Source organism: Melanerpes formicivorus, unplaced genomic scaffold (assembly GCF_026170545.1).
Source record: "Melanerpes formicivorus ecotype bairdi unplaced genomic scaffold, bMelFor1.0.p_v2 SCAF_54, whole genome shotgun sequence".
NCBI lineage: Eukaryota > Metazoa > Chordata > Aves > Piciformes > Picidae > Melanerpes > Melanerpes formicivorus.
The window spans coordinates 714,126-728,309 of record NW_027142406.1 but is presented as its reverse complement, the minus strand read 5'-3'; the positions used below and the strand labels follow the sequence as shown (position 1 = coordinate 728,309).

General features: G+C 43.5%; 1 protein-coding gene across 1 annotated transcript in view; it reads right to left on the bottom strand.

The window, feature by feature from the left end:
* Positions 1-512: 512 nt before the first annotated feature.
* LOC137452470 (uncharacterized) overlaps positions 513-14,184 on the bottom strand; it is a 63,757-nt gene continuing 50,085 nt past the window's right edge. Inside the window, exons 4-6 of the mRNA XM_068160894.1 lie at positions 8,236-8,527; positions 6,281-6,388; positions 513-2,945 (exon numbers count right to left, since the gene is read on the bottom strand). Of these exons, the coding sequence (XP_068016995.1) occupies positions 2,934-2,945; positions 6,281-6,388; positions 8,236-8,527 (412 nt within the window). The 3' untranslated portion in view covers positions 513-2,933. The remainder of the gene's footprint in view (positions 2,946-6,280; positions 6,389-8,235; positions 8,528-14,184) is intronic.

The following is a 14,184-nucleotide window of genomic DNA, read 5'->3' as shown; positions in this document are numbered from 1 at the left end:
CTGCCACCACCCAGGATAAGTAATGACTGTCTGTGAAGCTAGTCAAAAGGAAGTCAGTAGCAACAAAAAGAAGCCTGGAGGATGGAGGAACCTATTGGCCACCCAATGTATCAACAACTCTGCTGAAAATACCTTATTTTCTCAAGTTCCCTCCTCCTGACCTGCTGTCACCAGTCTGTACAATTCCACAAATAAAAAGTTGGTGGATTTTTTCAGGTCTTTCTAAGGGAGTTAGGAGCACAGCTCCCAAGACACATCCACTTTCACAGCCCAGGACTATCACTGCAGATGGAGGCACAGAGGAGCCAGCTGATCTGTTGGTCTTCTGCAGCTGCCAAGATGCCACAGGAAAAGAGTACATTAGGGCATAAGAGGGGTGGGGTGGGGTGGGAAACCAAACCCACAACCCACAGCATTGAAGAAAAGTTGTATAATAGAGGAATGTGGCACACAAAATAATGTTTGGGGTCATCCAAGGAAAAGGGATAGGATGGAAAGCAGGTAGAGCATGTACAGCATATTTTTTATTACCCACTTGCAATGTTCATCAGCTTACAACGGTACCAAACCAATGGTGGGTCCAGACTGTGTCTCACCAGAAGTTGACATGTTGCAATCCACAAGGTAAAAATTCAAACATGACAGTCTCACCTTCTTGGTAAAACCACTAAGAGTTGGTTCTGTATATCTAACAGTCCAGTAGGGGAGGAGATACATGTTCTGGAACAGCAGAGCTGGAAACGGTTTCATAGGAAGTAATATAATCCAGAGCTGTTCAGCCCTGCCCCTTCATAAAGGATGTTGTAGAGAGGTTGGTGCTGGCCTCTTTTCACAGGTAATTAGTGATAGAACAAGAGGGAATGGCCTCAAGCAGTAACAGGATAGGTTTAGACTGGACATTAGGAAGAATTTTTTCACAGAAAGAGTGGTCAGGCATTGGAATAGGCTGCCCAGGGAGATGGTTGAGTCACCAACCCTGGATGTGTTTAAAGGTTGTTTGGATGTGGTGCTTGGGGATATGGTTTAGGGGTGAATCTTGTAGAGTAGGGTTCTCAGTTGGACTTAGTGATCGTGAGGGTCTTTTACAACCAGAATGTTTCTGTGATTCTGTGAAAGCAGACATTTCAGTACATGGCACTTCTTAAATGTAAATGAGGCAAGCCAGACTGAAGTTTCTTAAGACTCCAGATAAGATTTGCAGCAGTGAAATCTCAGTAATGTCAGAGGAATCACTTGGCTCCTCTGTCTCCTGCTGCTGCAGTCTCTGAACTTGACCCTACATTTCCATTCTCCTGCAAGACTGGAGTGCAGCACCAAGCATCAGTGCAATCCCTCCTCCCTTCCACCTTAGCCTATGCTGGCTGTGCCAAAGCTCCAGCCCTGGCCCTTCCCTTGGGAAACCAGGGTGGTAAGTTAGCTGAAGGGAAAAGAGCCAGAGAGTGTGTGGCCTGGGTGGGAAGGGAGGCCTGAGTTACCGTCATTTCCTCTGCAATGACTTCAAGATTTTTCAGTAAAAATCTTTACAGGATGGGTTGGGCTATTTTATCAGAGCCAGATTTTGGCAGGGTTGTTTTCAGCGAGGTCCTTTTCACCCTATAGCCCTCATCTGGAGCTTGCAGACCTTACCTTCCCAAGCCCTGCACAGTCTTGCCCAACTGATGGGTGGATTTCGTCCCATTGCAGGAGGGAGAAGTGACTGCTGAGTCTCCTTGCAGGAGGGCTGCTGACCCTTCTCACAGGAGGACATGCTTTTGATTTCATTTTAGAAGTAACACTGGTGACAGGCAGTTCCGGTGACAAAAACATAAATCACTTGCTTGACAAGGACAAGCTTATACTGGTGACTGACTGGTAACAGGCAGTCCTGATGGCACAAACATAAACCTCCAGGTCACTTGCTTGCCAAGGACAAGCTTATTCCTTCAGAAGAAATGAAAACATGGAGGCACTTGAAAATATCCAACCAGACACTGCTTTCTCAATCTCTTTGAAGTCTCACAGTTTAAACAGAGCAACAGCTTGCAGTGAGCAGGAAACAGCAGCTCCTTCCTGCTGCACAGCCAAAACCACTTGCACAGGAGCTTGCCTGCTCTGGGGCTGGGTTTAGTTATTAGCCAGTGCTGACCCTGTGTGAATCTCAGAATCACAGTTTGGATAGGAAGGAACCTTTAAAGGTCAGCTGGTCCAACATACTGTCACTCCTGCTTCCATTAAAGTTAAGTAAAAGGCTAGAAGACATATTCCAGCTGAATCACAGAAAATAGCAGCAGAGCAGCAGGTCTGAGGCAGCTGAGATAGATAATGTCAATTTTGTTAAGTGTTTTCTAAATCCTCTGTATTTCACACTTCACAAATCATTCAGATTTTCTGGACATTTTGTGTGACATGTGACAGCACAGAGTAGAAATAATTCTCTCAGTCTGGGATAGTTTAAGATAAATTCTTTCAGGGAAGAACCCTAGATTTTGAAGATGACACTACTACTACATTTACTTGGGAGTTCCAAGTAAATTATTCCAAATAATCTGAATTCATCCTGCCTGATTGATGTTCAGGAAACCAAACTGAAGATGGCATTCAGAAAAAAATAATTTAAAAACAAAGTAATTCACACATATGCATTGTGCTGATGAACAAAGATAATTTAATGTGCAGACATGAATAAGATGGATGAGAAGTTTTCCTTTGGGTTAGGTTTCATGTGAGCTCTGACATCTGACCTCAAACGGTCACAGTCCCATTGGGGGAAGAGCCACAAGCAGGATGAAAGCTTACATGTAAGAATCCAAGCCTGAGGCAACAACTGGAACCTTGTGGCTGGTGCCTACTACAGGCCACCTGATCAAGGCTTCAGCTCACAGGCTCTCATCCTGCTGGGCGACTTCATCCATCCTGGCATCTGCTGGAAAAGCAGCATAGCAAACTGTAGACAGTCAAGGAGTCTCCTGGAATGCATGGAGGATAACTTCTTAAGCCAGGTAATAGGCAGCCCTACCAGAGGGGGGTGATACTGGAGCTCTTGGTCACCAATGCAAGTGAGCTAATCGGTGATGGCAAGATTGGAGGCAGCCTGGGCTGCAGTGATCATCCACTGGTGGAGTTTGTGATCCTGAGGGAGGGTTTCCACAGAGTGCAAGAGTTCTTGATGCCCAGCTGTAAGACATTGGGCAAGGAAGGCAATAGACTGGCATGGATGAGTGAAAACCTGCTGGTCAAACTAATGTTATCAAAGGGATGGAATACTTTTATGAGAAAAGGCTGAGATAAGTGGGGTTGTTCAGTCTGTAGAAGAGAAGGCCCTGGGGAGACCTGATTGCAGCCTACAGGGAAGATGGTGACAGTCTTTTTGGCAGGGCTTGTTGTGACAGGACAAGGGGTAATGGTTTTAAACTAAAAGAGCATAGATTTAGTCTAGATATAAGGAAGACCTTTTTTTTCCCACAGTATGGAAATCAATTTAACAGACACCCCACCCCCACCCCCCAAAAAAAAGGCATGTAAAAACACTTGACACTTGGCTGGAGTGGGGATATCCCCCAAGCTGGGCTGGGCTCCTCCTGCTCCCCATGGCATGGGGGCAGCAACTAGTCAGGCAACCCCATTACTCTGGGTAGATTGCTTTTTTTAAACACCTTTGTATATTCATTCTTCTATGAAGGAAGTTGCCAAGGACCAGCACTCGGGTCAGAGCTCCTGTCTCAAGCAACCACCACTACTCTCTGATGTGTTGAGGGTGGGTCCTGGAAGGAAACACCACAACATGCTCTCCTTCCCAAAAAACATCTGCCTTCTCCTGCTCCCCTCTGTAGTTTAATTAAAGCATTTTAGCAATTTCTGTTTGGCAGCTTCACAACATAAGAACAGCATCAGCTCCAAGATCATGCCTTAGAAGTGCAGCCTCTCCAGGTGTTTGGGCATTGGGACCTGCCCCTCATTTATTTTTACCAGCTCAAGCATGCTTTAATCTACAAAACCTCCTTAATGAAGCTGTGAGTTCCTAGCAAACCCAGCTCTTTCAAGAGCACGCTGGTACTTAATCTTTCCAATCATCTTGTTTTCTGATAGGGTCCCAGTGCCTGCCTACAAGAATGTTTGTTTACACAAAAGATACTAGTCCTCAGCAGACTTCTTATTCCTGCCTCAAAACTGCTGCAAAAATACAGCTGAGGAAGGTCAATGTGTTTTTGCCTCTGGCAAACAGTTCATATACTCACATAGGCCATGCAGCCATAGGTACCACAATCCCTCCTGTCCTGCCCGCCCGTCTGGTTCAATAGCAGCACTGAGTAAAAGCTGAAATGTAGCCACCCCATAGCCTACCAATAATGCAGAAATATGCCTCACAAATGGCTTTCATCAGCTACCAAATCTGGCTTACAGCTTGTCTGCAGCAGCAAGTGGAGACAGGACAGCAAGTCTTTACATGGGGTCCTGCTCCTTTCAGAAAGGTTTCCCTTCCCCCCCAGAAGCCTCCTGCAGCAACCCAGCATTGCAGAGTAACACCAATGTGTTTGTGTATCAGTAGGATTCCTGCAATGGTCACCCTGCATTCTCACACCTCTTCCTTTGCTACCACACTTTACACAAGCTCCTGAGACCCAGAGAGGGACTAGGGGGCAGGAGACACTTTGCTTCTGTACAGCAGCAGAGCATCTGTGAACACCAAGGAGGTCTGAATCCCCTGGGGCAAGAGGAAAGCTGAGGCAGCTGCAATGCCTGTGCCTCTGAGGTTTCACCCACATTCAACAGCTCCGTGTATACAAAATAAAATTAACATTAATTAAACTTGTCTGAAACCCTTCTCTGGCAGAGAACACTCCATACCCTTACTATTGAAGTCTCAGCCTCCAAAGTAGCATAGCTTCACCCAGCCTGCCTAATGGGAAGGGGCCCTGGTGAAGGCCAATTCCCAAATCTTATCCCAGCTTTCTTTGGGAGACTGTCTTTGCCTCAGGCCAAAACCAGGCTAGGAACCACTGTACTGGTGTAGATGGTTTAGCGCCACTTCAGATGAAAAGTCCTTGATAGCTTTTAGATTGACAGGAGGCATTCATCTACCCAAATTTACCACCCTGCTGGATTGTGAAGCCTACAGAGATGAGGTTTGACCTTGAATTCAGTGAGAGGTGGACCCTGTTAGCTCATTGTCCTTAACACAGAGCAAACATTCCCATGAAGGCATATTATTCGTGGATTCCTTACATCAACTTGGATCTTTAAAAAATCCAATTTAATCAGTCAGTGTGACCAAACTTGCCTTCCCATAAGGTACATCTTATATATAAAATGGCCTGTCTGGCTTTCTCCACAAAGAAGTTTACAGCTGACCTATAAAGCAAGGGTTTTGTTTTGTTTTTCCAGAAACCAGTCCCTGGGAATATAGACCTGCCACAGCAGATCAGAGAGTGACCCACAGTGCATTCCCTCTGGGTTCTTCCTCCATCCAGTTGGTAACTCCCCAAATACGTGACTTTCAGAAGAGGGAGTATCAACCACACAGCAAGCAGTAACCCATTAGGAGAGGCTGGTTTTACTTGAGGCAAGATGAATCCTTCAAAATAAGTGACAAGTTTCAGGTCTTCTAGCAAAATCCTCTAAAAAAGCTATTTCTGGTTTACATATTCAGAGCACTGAATGCTGAGAAACTAAAATATTAACACTTCACAATGAGTTGAATGATTCAATATATTGACAGTTATTTAATCAATTATTATCAACTTTAAAAGAAGTGCTTTAAAAGCCTGAAATTTAAAAAAAAAAAATAGTCAAAGAAGGACTGAGTCTTCAGTGCCTGATGTATAATATACTTTTAATAATAAAAGTTGTTCCCATATCAGTATTAAATAGCTTTTCTGTATACTACTGAATAGAGGTATAAAGATAAAAAAGGAAACACAGGATATAAAGGGAATTAAGGTCACTGAAACAGCACAAGTTCTCCCTTGTCTCCACACAGCTTTCTGTCCCATGTGCTAATTATGTTTTGCATAGGGCTGAGACACTTTGCTGAAAAACTTCTGAGGGAAGCAGTTTTAATAAACAAGTTTAATATTTTAATCAGGTTGCTAAGAAGATGGTTACAAGCTATGGGCAGGCAAACTGATGGCATGAAATCTGAGAAAATGTATCTATATATATAAATCAAATACCCTCTGGTGTTGCAGAGCAGGGAGAGGAGTGATTTTCAGTAGGATTTGGGCAAAACCCCCAATTATTAAAAAAAGCCCCAAATGACTAACACTGACTCATTATCTTGGCAAGATGTAGGGAGGTTTCTTACTGTTATTTCTAATTGTGTTCTGGTCCAGTTATGGCATGCTGTCAGTAGAGGAGTAGTTGGAAAGGTGTTAGCTTGGAATTCAATAGTTCTTCTGTACCATTTGGTGTCCTGTAAAATAGAATTATTTTTTTTCCTCCCATAACTCAAAAGTCAGCCAACCATTTCCCTTCTGCAGCCCCATATAATCCCCACAGTCCCTATAATATGGCTTGCTAGTGCTAGTGGAGTGTTGGCTCCTTCCTGCCTCTTCCCAGCAACTTGCCCCAGGAAGGGCCCCTTCCTTATCCCTGCCCAGAACAGGAACCCTTGCAGGGATTGTCCTATTTTGCCTTGTGAATCCACAATCCAAGAACCAAGTTTCAGGATGCTTTTTTTTGAAAAAAAGACCTCACATTTATAAAAGTAGTCAACTACATTAGGAGCTATTTTTGTGCCTAATTTGGTTTAAAGGAGTTAGCTACTTACATAGTTTTTAGGATCTGTGGCTCTCATCCAATATGAAAGAGCAGCTGTTCTGGCATACAGGACATCCAGTTGTGCATAAGGAGACTTAAAGAACAATGGTGTGTTTTGCTTCATCTTAAAGAGCATAGTAAGGTATTTCTATGAAAATTAATTACTTAGATAAAACAGAAACAAAGAGGAGGAATTCTGTGTTAAAGTACAAAATTATACAGGTAATTCTATCTAAGCAGAATATAAGAGAAAGGCCACCAGAGACTTAGGAGAAATGGATGCTCTGACCTGCATGGCACCTGGCCAAAGCATCTCCTTTTCAGACAACATTCACGGAGGGGTTGGAAGGGACCCTCAAAGGTCATCTTGTCCAACCCCCCTGCAGTAAGCCAGGACACCTCTAACTAGATCAGTCTGGCCAGGACCACATCAAGTCTGATCTTTAATGTCTCCAGGAATGGGGCCTCAACCACATCCCTGGGCAGCCTGTTCCAGCATGTTACCATTCTCATTGTAAAGAACTTCCTCCTTATGTCCAACCTAAACCTACTCTGCTCTACTTTAAAAACACTGCCCCTCATCCTATGTCTATAAGCCCTTCTAAATAGTTCTCCAGCCCTCCTACAGGTCCCCTTCAGATACTGAAAGGCTCTCAGAAGGTCTCCCCAGAGCCTTCTCTTGTCCAGGCTGAACAGCCTAAATTCTTTCAGCCTGTCTTCACAGGAGAGGTGCTCCAACCTTCTGATCATCTTTGTGGGCCTCCTCTGGACCCACTCCAGAGGGTCTTCTTGTATTGGAGGCCCCAGAGCTAGACAAACTACTCCACGTGAGGACTCACCAGAGCAAGAGTGGCAGAATCACCTCTCTTGACCCACTGGCCACACTTCTTTTGATATAGCCTGGCATGTAACTTGCCTTCTGGGCTGCAAGTGTGCCTGCATTGTTGGCTCATGTCCAGCTTCTCATCCACCAGTATCTCCAAGTCCTTTTCTGCAGACCTGCTCCCAATTTCATCATCCCCCAGCCTGGACTGATATCAAGGATTGCCCAAACCTAGGCGCACTTTGCCTTACTTAACCTCATTAGATTCTCCTCAGCCTACTTCTCCAGGCTGTCCACGTCCCTCTGGATGCCAACCTATCCTTCAGTCTCATCAACTGCACCATTCAGCTTGGTATAATCAGCAAACCTGCTGAGGGTGCACTCGATCTTGTTGTCTATAGCATTGATGAAAACATTGAACAGCACTGGTTCCAATACAGACTGTTGAGACCCAATACAAACCACTTGTTATCTGTCTTCATCTGGACATTGAACCGTTGCCCACTACCCTTTAGAGGTGATCCTATTCCTTATCCATCCATCAAATCCATCTCTTTCCAGTTTAGAGAGAAGGATGTTGTAGGAGACTGTGCCAGGGCTTTACAAAAGTCCAGAGAGATGACATCTGTTGTTTTTGCCTTGTCCAATGATGTAGTTAGATCATCATAGAAACCTACCAGGTTGGTCAGGCAGGACATGGCCTTGGTGAAGCCATGCCGTCTTGAATCAAGTCCTTGTCCTCCATGTGATTTAGTATAGCTTCTGTTCCATGATCTTCCCAGGCACAGAGGTGAGGTTGACAGGTCAGTTATTTCCAGGGTCCTCTTTTTCACCCCTTTTAAAATTAGGTATAATGTTTCCCTTCTTCTAGGCTCTAAAGATTTTTCAAATATTATGGAGAACGATTTTGCATCTCTATCAGCCAATTCCTTCAGAACTCTGGGATGCAGGGCTTCCTTCCCTTGGGAGCTAGGAGACAGAGGGGGACATTTAGCACACATGCATCTTATTTCCTGTGGGGAGAAAAAAGCTAAAAAGTGCTTAGGAATTGCAGCACATATCTTGGTATGACAGGAGAATGAGGGAAAAAAAATCAGTGAAATTGAATGCAAGCCAATTGCAAAGGTTTGGGAGTGCAGAAGAGGGTGACAATTTTAGCGGACACACAAAGTCCTTGTCAGCAGGTATTCTTGAGATTTAGGACCCAAAATATTAGTGAATGGGTGTGGTAATAGTGGCAACAAGCAGTGTGAGCAATCTGGCAGTGTAGGCCTAGAGCCAGACATGGTGGTAGGCCGTGTCCAGCATGGGTGCGGAAGTGGCTAGCAGTGTAGCAGAATAGTGCTGTGCCTGCACCGTGTAACCAAAGCAGGACACTGGTAGCTATAAACACAGAGAGTTATCTTGGAATAACAAGACGCGCACGTGCATCAACAATCTCACGTTATTACTGGTTTAACCAATAATCAATAGTAGTACAGTGTGTGGTCACTCGTGAGGGACTAATGAAGCTATGCCAGCAATGCCCTCCGAGTTTATGTAAGTTGTAAAGGCTTTCTTAATACGCACTTCTTCTACGCACTTCTTACTAACCTGTCAGCTCTACTGTCCACTCTGTACTATGCTTGCATTATAATTGAACAACACTGAAGCAATAAAGGAACAATACTAGATCATACTGATCAGCTGTATTGATTCCAATCTCTGTCGTCCATAAATGGGTAAGTGGGTAATGAGGATGTTAGACATTTTTTAGACAGGATTGAAAAAATACTGGAAATATAAATAGCTATCCTTTAGAGCCCTGTCCCTCACTAAATGCTCAGAGGAAGAGTTCAACATTATTTAAAATTTGTCTTCTAAGGAGTTTCTTATCCTTCCTCTGTGACAGGTGGTACTGGCGCTCTGAAAACAAGAGACACTGCAATCCCCTGAAAAAGACACATGCCAGACACAGAAGTGGAAACCTTGTGGGTTTATCTGCACAAAACCCATTTAGCCCTAATGCACTTCTGCGTTTAAAAAAGGGCTCCGTTTGCTCTGCCACAGAAAGGGCAAACAGGGTTGGTTGATTGAATGAAGCCTTATGGCTTCAAATAAGTGGTTTTCTTTGTTTGGGAATCTGTTTCAAGGTTATTTAGCATCGGAAAGTGCCAGGTGTAGAAGATAAAGATCTCAGTCTGAAAGCAGGGAAGGCAACAGATGAACCAAGACACAAGTCAATGACATGCTGCCCTCCTGAATATGCAGATGAGGCTACATCATATTTGGATATGGAAAGTGCAGTGCTGTTACCAGAGCAAACTGACCCCATCATTAAAAAAATAATTAAGTAAATTAAGGTCATGTAGTCTACAGAGGAAAGGCCAGGGCAAAGTGTATTGACAATATAATAAGCCTAGTGTATTGTGGGCCTTTCAGCTGAGTCACTTGGACAATAATGGAGCAAATCCCAGCATTGTGAAGAGAAATCCCACCTTACATATTTTGGAACCATTCCAGTTTGCTTAGCACTTTCCATGAGGCATTTAGCAGGAATGCCCTGTCACCATTTTACTACATCAATCTTCTGCTTGTGCAGTTTTTGTCTGTTCCCAGAGCGCAAGTTTTAAGTCTCTTTTTTTAGGCTATAGCTTGTTTCCTATGGGTTTTCATGCAAGATTTCCTAATTATGGTGGTATTTAACACTATAAAAATATTTTAAGTCTTCGGGAAAAATTCAGGTCTTTACAACTTGCTGCAGTCATATTATTTCTAATGGTTTATAAACTTACTTCCTCTAACTCCTAGCTCCACTGCCCAGAGGGTAAAACAGGGGTTCATTTAAACAATTGGTTTAACTGCATGCTAATTAGCACCATTTGAGGTCTAGCTATATGGGTGCTGGCTGATTAGTTCTGCTGTAATTTAGCTACTTATTGTAAATCTGACCATATGAAACAACATGTCTCCAACGGATCAGTTCTCATGTAAAGCCTTTATAAATCAACTGTCTGACAGATGCGATCTGTTTGCTTCTCATCTTGGAAACAGTCTCCCTCCATAAATAAGATCTGGATCCTAATGAAATTGTAAGAGATGTTGGCATGCAGTTTCACTCATTTTCTTTTTAATGATAAACGCCATAGAAAAACAAGCTTTTAGTTAACTGCTTTAACTCACAAGTTGACTTGCTACAGCATAACAGAAAGCCTAACTTTATCCTTTCTTATCTTCTAGCAAACTGTTAAAAATACAAGAATGCGTTACAAAACTTGTGGTAGTTTTCACAGAATCACTGAATGCTCTGGGTTTGAAGGCACCTCCAAAGGTCATTGAGTCAAATCTCCTCTGCACTAAGCAGGGGAATCCTCAACTAGATTAAGCTGCCCAGAGCCCTGTGAAACATCACCTTGAATATCTCCAGGGATGGGGCCATAACCACCTCCACGGGCAGCCCATTCCAGTGTTCCATTAACCTCATCATGCAGAACATGTTTCTAACATCCAATCTAAATCTACCCTTCTCTACTTTGAAGCCATTGCCTCTCATCCTATCACTGCAGGCCCTGGGAAAACCTTCTTGTAGGCTCCCTCCAGGTACTGGTAGGCCACTATTAGGTCTCCCTGGAGCCTTCTCTTCTTCAGGCTGAACAACCCCAGCTCCCTTAGCCTGTCCTCGTAGCAGAGGTGCTCCAAGCCCCTAATCATTTTTGTGGCCCTTCTCTAGACCTGCTCAATCAGGTCCATGTTATTCATGTATTGAGGGCTCCAGAGCTGGATGCAACACTCTGAAGTTTCACCAGAGCAGATCAAAGAGGTAGAATCACCTCTCTCCATATGCTGGCCCCTCTTTTTTTTTTTTTGATGCAATCTAGGATGCCATTGGCCTTCTGGGCTGCAAGATCACATCCAACTTGTCTCCCACCAGCACCAAGTAAGTTCTTTTCCTCAGGGCTGCTTTCTATCATCTTCTCCCCCAGCCTGTACTGATAGTGAGGATTATTCTGACCCAGGTGCAGGAGCCTGCACTTGTTCGTGTTGAACCTCATGACGTTCATCCTGGGCCCAACTCTCACCTAGTCGTATGGTACCTGATATAGTTTTTGTCTCCTCTTGTCCAGTATGACAAGAGAAAGTTAGCACTGTTTACTAAACTGTATTTCCATCTTTGTTGAATTTAAACACTCCTGTTACTGAACATACTGTTGTGACAGTACCATTCCAATAGGAAAGGTCACACAGCATTCCCACTGAATAGCTTTCTTTATGCTCAAACAACAAATTACCACCTACATCTAAAACTTCCCTAGGCCTCCTCTGTTGTTCTGAAGAAGAGACCCTACATTTTATTATATTTCCCAGGAATCCAAACCAAGCACCTCAGTCTTGACAGCACTGAATGCAGGTAAGGCCAAACACTGTCTATACCTAGGTGGTCCTCTCCTAGTCCTGCCTGTGGGCCCTCCAGTTTTCAGTAATCAGTCAGAGTAAACAATGTGCCAGGGGTCATCTTTAATCAGTCTCAAGGGTTGTGATTTGATGGAGCTGAAGCCAGACTAGATTGAGGACTTAATTCAGTATATTGGGTACTGATGGATGAGATAAGTTACCTGCATGCAACCGCTTGTGGGTTTGCACTGTGAGTCAGATCAATATTGGACTTCTCTGGCTTGAAGGACCACCCCACCCTGCCCATCCAAGTGTTCTGGCCTCCAGTGCATGTTGCAAGGAATTGCATTCATCTAACCACAAGTATGGTGCCCCATGGCATGGAAATAAGCAAGGACAGAGAAAACCAGAAAGTTGCTGAGCTGGTATTGCCACTAAACTCACCATGTCACCACATTGCAGGAGGACTTCTGCTCTGTAGTGCCCAAGGCATGAGACACTCTCTGATCCACCCCTCCAAAATCTTGCTGTTCCTACTTTCCTTGTTCCCAAAGCTCTGGGGTTGGAGTATCTAAACCATTCCAGTGTGGGAATGCTTCTGGGACAAGTTCAGCTTTCCTTTCACTCAATCTGATGATATTTTAGATTGAAAGGACTTAAATAAAAGGTTTTCCTTCTAACCATATCAAACAGTCCAGGGTGAGGGAAGGGTGGACAAAATGTAAGAAACAAATAGAGCTTTTTCTCATAGGATTTCTTCCTTTCATCCTACTTTAAATCTTCCCAGTAAACAATTCTTGTGTTCAAATAGTGTCAGGGTATTTCAAGAGGACAAGCTGAAATTTTTCCTTATGCAATACAAATTAAGAACTCTTTTTTTTAATATACTTAATCAATGCATGCTGATATCTTACCAGATGAATAAATCAGATACTCCCTAAGGTATATGTGTCAGAGCCAGCAAGGAGGAATGTGCCTTTGCAGTCACACAGCTAGCAAATCACATTAGATTTGTGTCTCAGTAAAGTTGTTGACTATATTACTGTAAGAAACTCTTAGACAGTTCTGGGAAGTAAAGCAGCATTCTAAGTATACATAGGATCAGTCCTATTTTTCTATACCAACATAGGATTTTGAACAAATCCAGGCAGAAAAATTCAAAGGTTTGCCAGATTGGAGTCGTCTGGCAGTTGAATATGGTTAAGACACTTCCATTTTGGTAGTTAACCCCATCCTGGAGGGAAGAGGTTAATATATCACCTGGCTTCCTTGAACTTAACCAATCCAAAAAGATCTCTTTCACCTGGGTTGGTAAGAGGATAACAGATTAAAGCACAATCTTACACATCTGGATTCACAGTAGGATGCTTTAATTACCCTGCTTCTTCATCCTCTCTTGTGCAGGGAACCCCAAACTCCATGCATCACCATATTGTTTTTTTCTTGTTCAGGAGATTGAAGATATGACAGCAGATACTTCAGGCACTCAACCATTTCCCATTCCACATGGAAAGTCACCTTCCAGGTGCTGACTCTAGACTGCTTCTCCTACATTCCCTAATGCTTGCCAGCTGGGCTCCTGCTAGCAGGTACCTGTTGGGATGGGCCTTGTTTTTCAGCTTGCACCATATACAATCAGAGGACTTCTAGGAACAGTAGTCACTTCAAACCAGACTTAAAACTGGTTTGTGCTGCCCGAATCAGGCAAAACTTGTTTAAAGGAGTTAAGGATTTGGCCCCAGTATTTACATAACTGAGCCACTCCCTGCAATGAATTATTTTTCCAGACAAATTACCCTTAACTAAAATAAGAAGCTGAGAGATAATGTCTACAGACTGTAAGTAGATCTTGGTAGCAGTGCTATTGATGAAGTTGATGTCTTAGAAGGAAAAAAGCAGCTTGTAAAACTATTCTGTCAGAAATAGGCATGTCTTGTCTTCTTCCCAGAAGGGTGACTTCCAATACAAACCTGTATGGTTCAGGAGATTCAGGTATCCAGGGTCTCATTTGGGATAGTAGCTCAAGTTCCAGCTAAACTCATGGGAATTAGCAGGCTGCAAGTCCTGCTGCACTCTGCTCCCTTTTTCTAATTATTCCCTCAATCTTAATGTTGCAGGTCAGTTGACTGCTGAACCACCTTATGCTATTTCTGAAAGCTTGCATTTGTAACAAATCAACACTGAATAGCAACTGCTGCCTTCTTTAATCAGCAATGAAACACATGAGGCATATTAAGACAGGACAATTACAAACT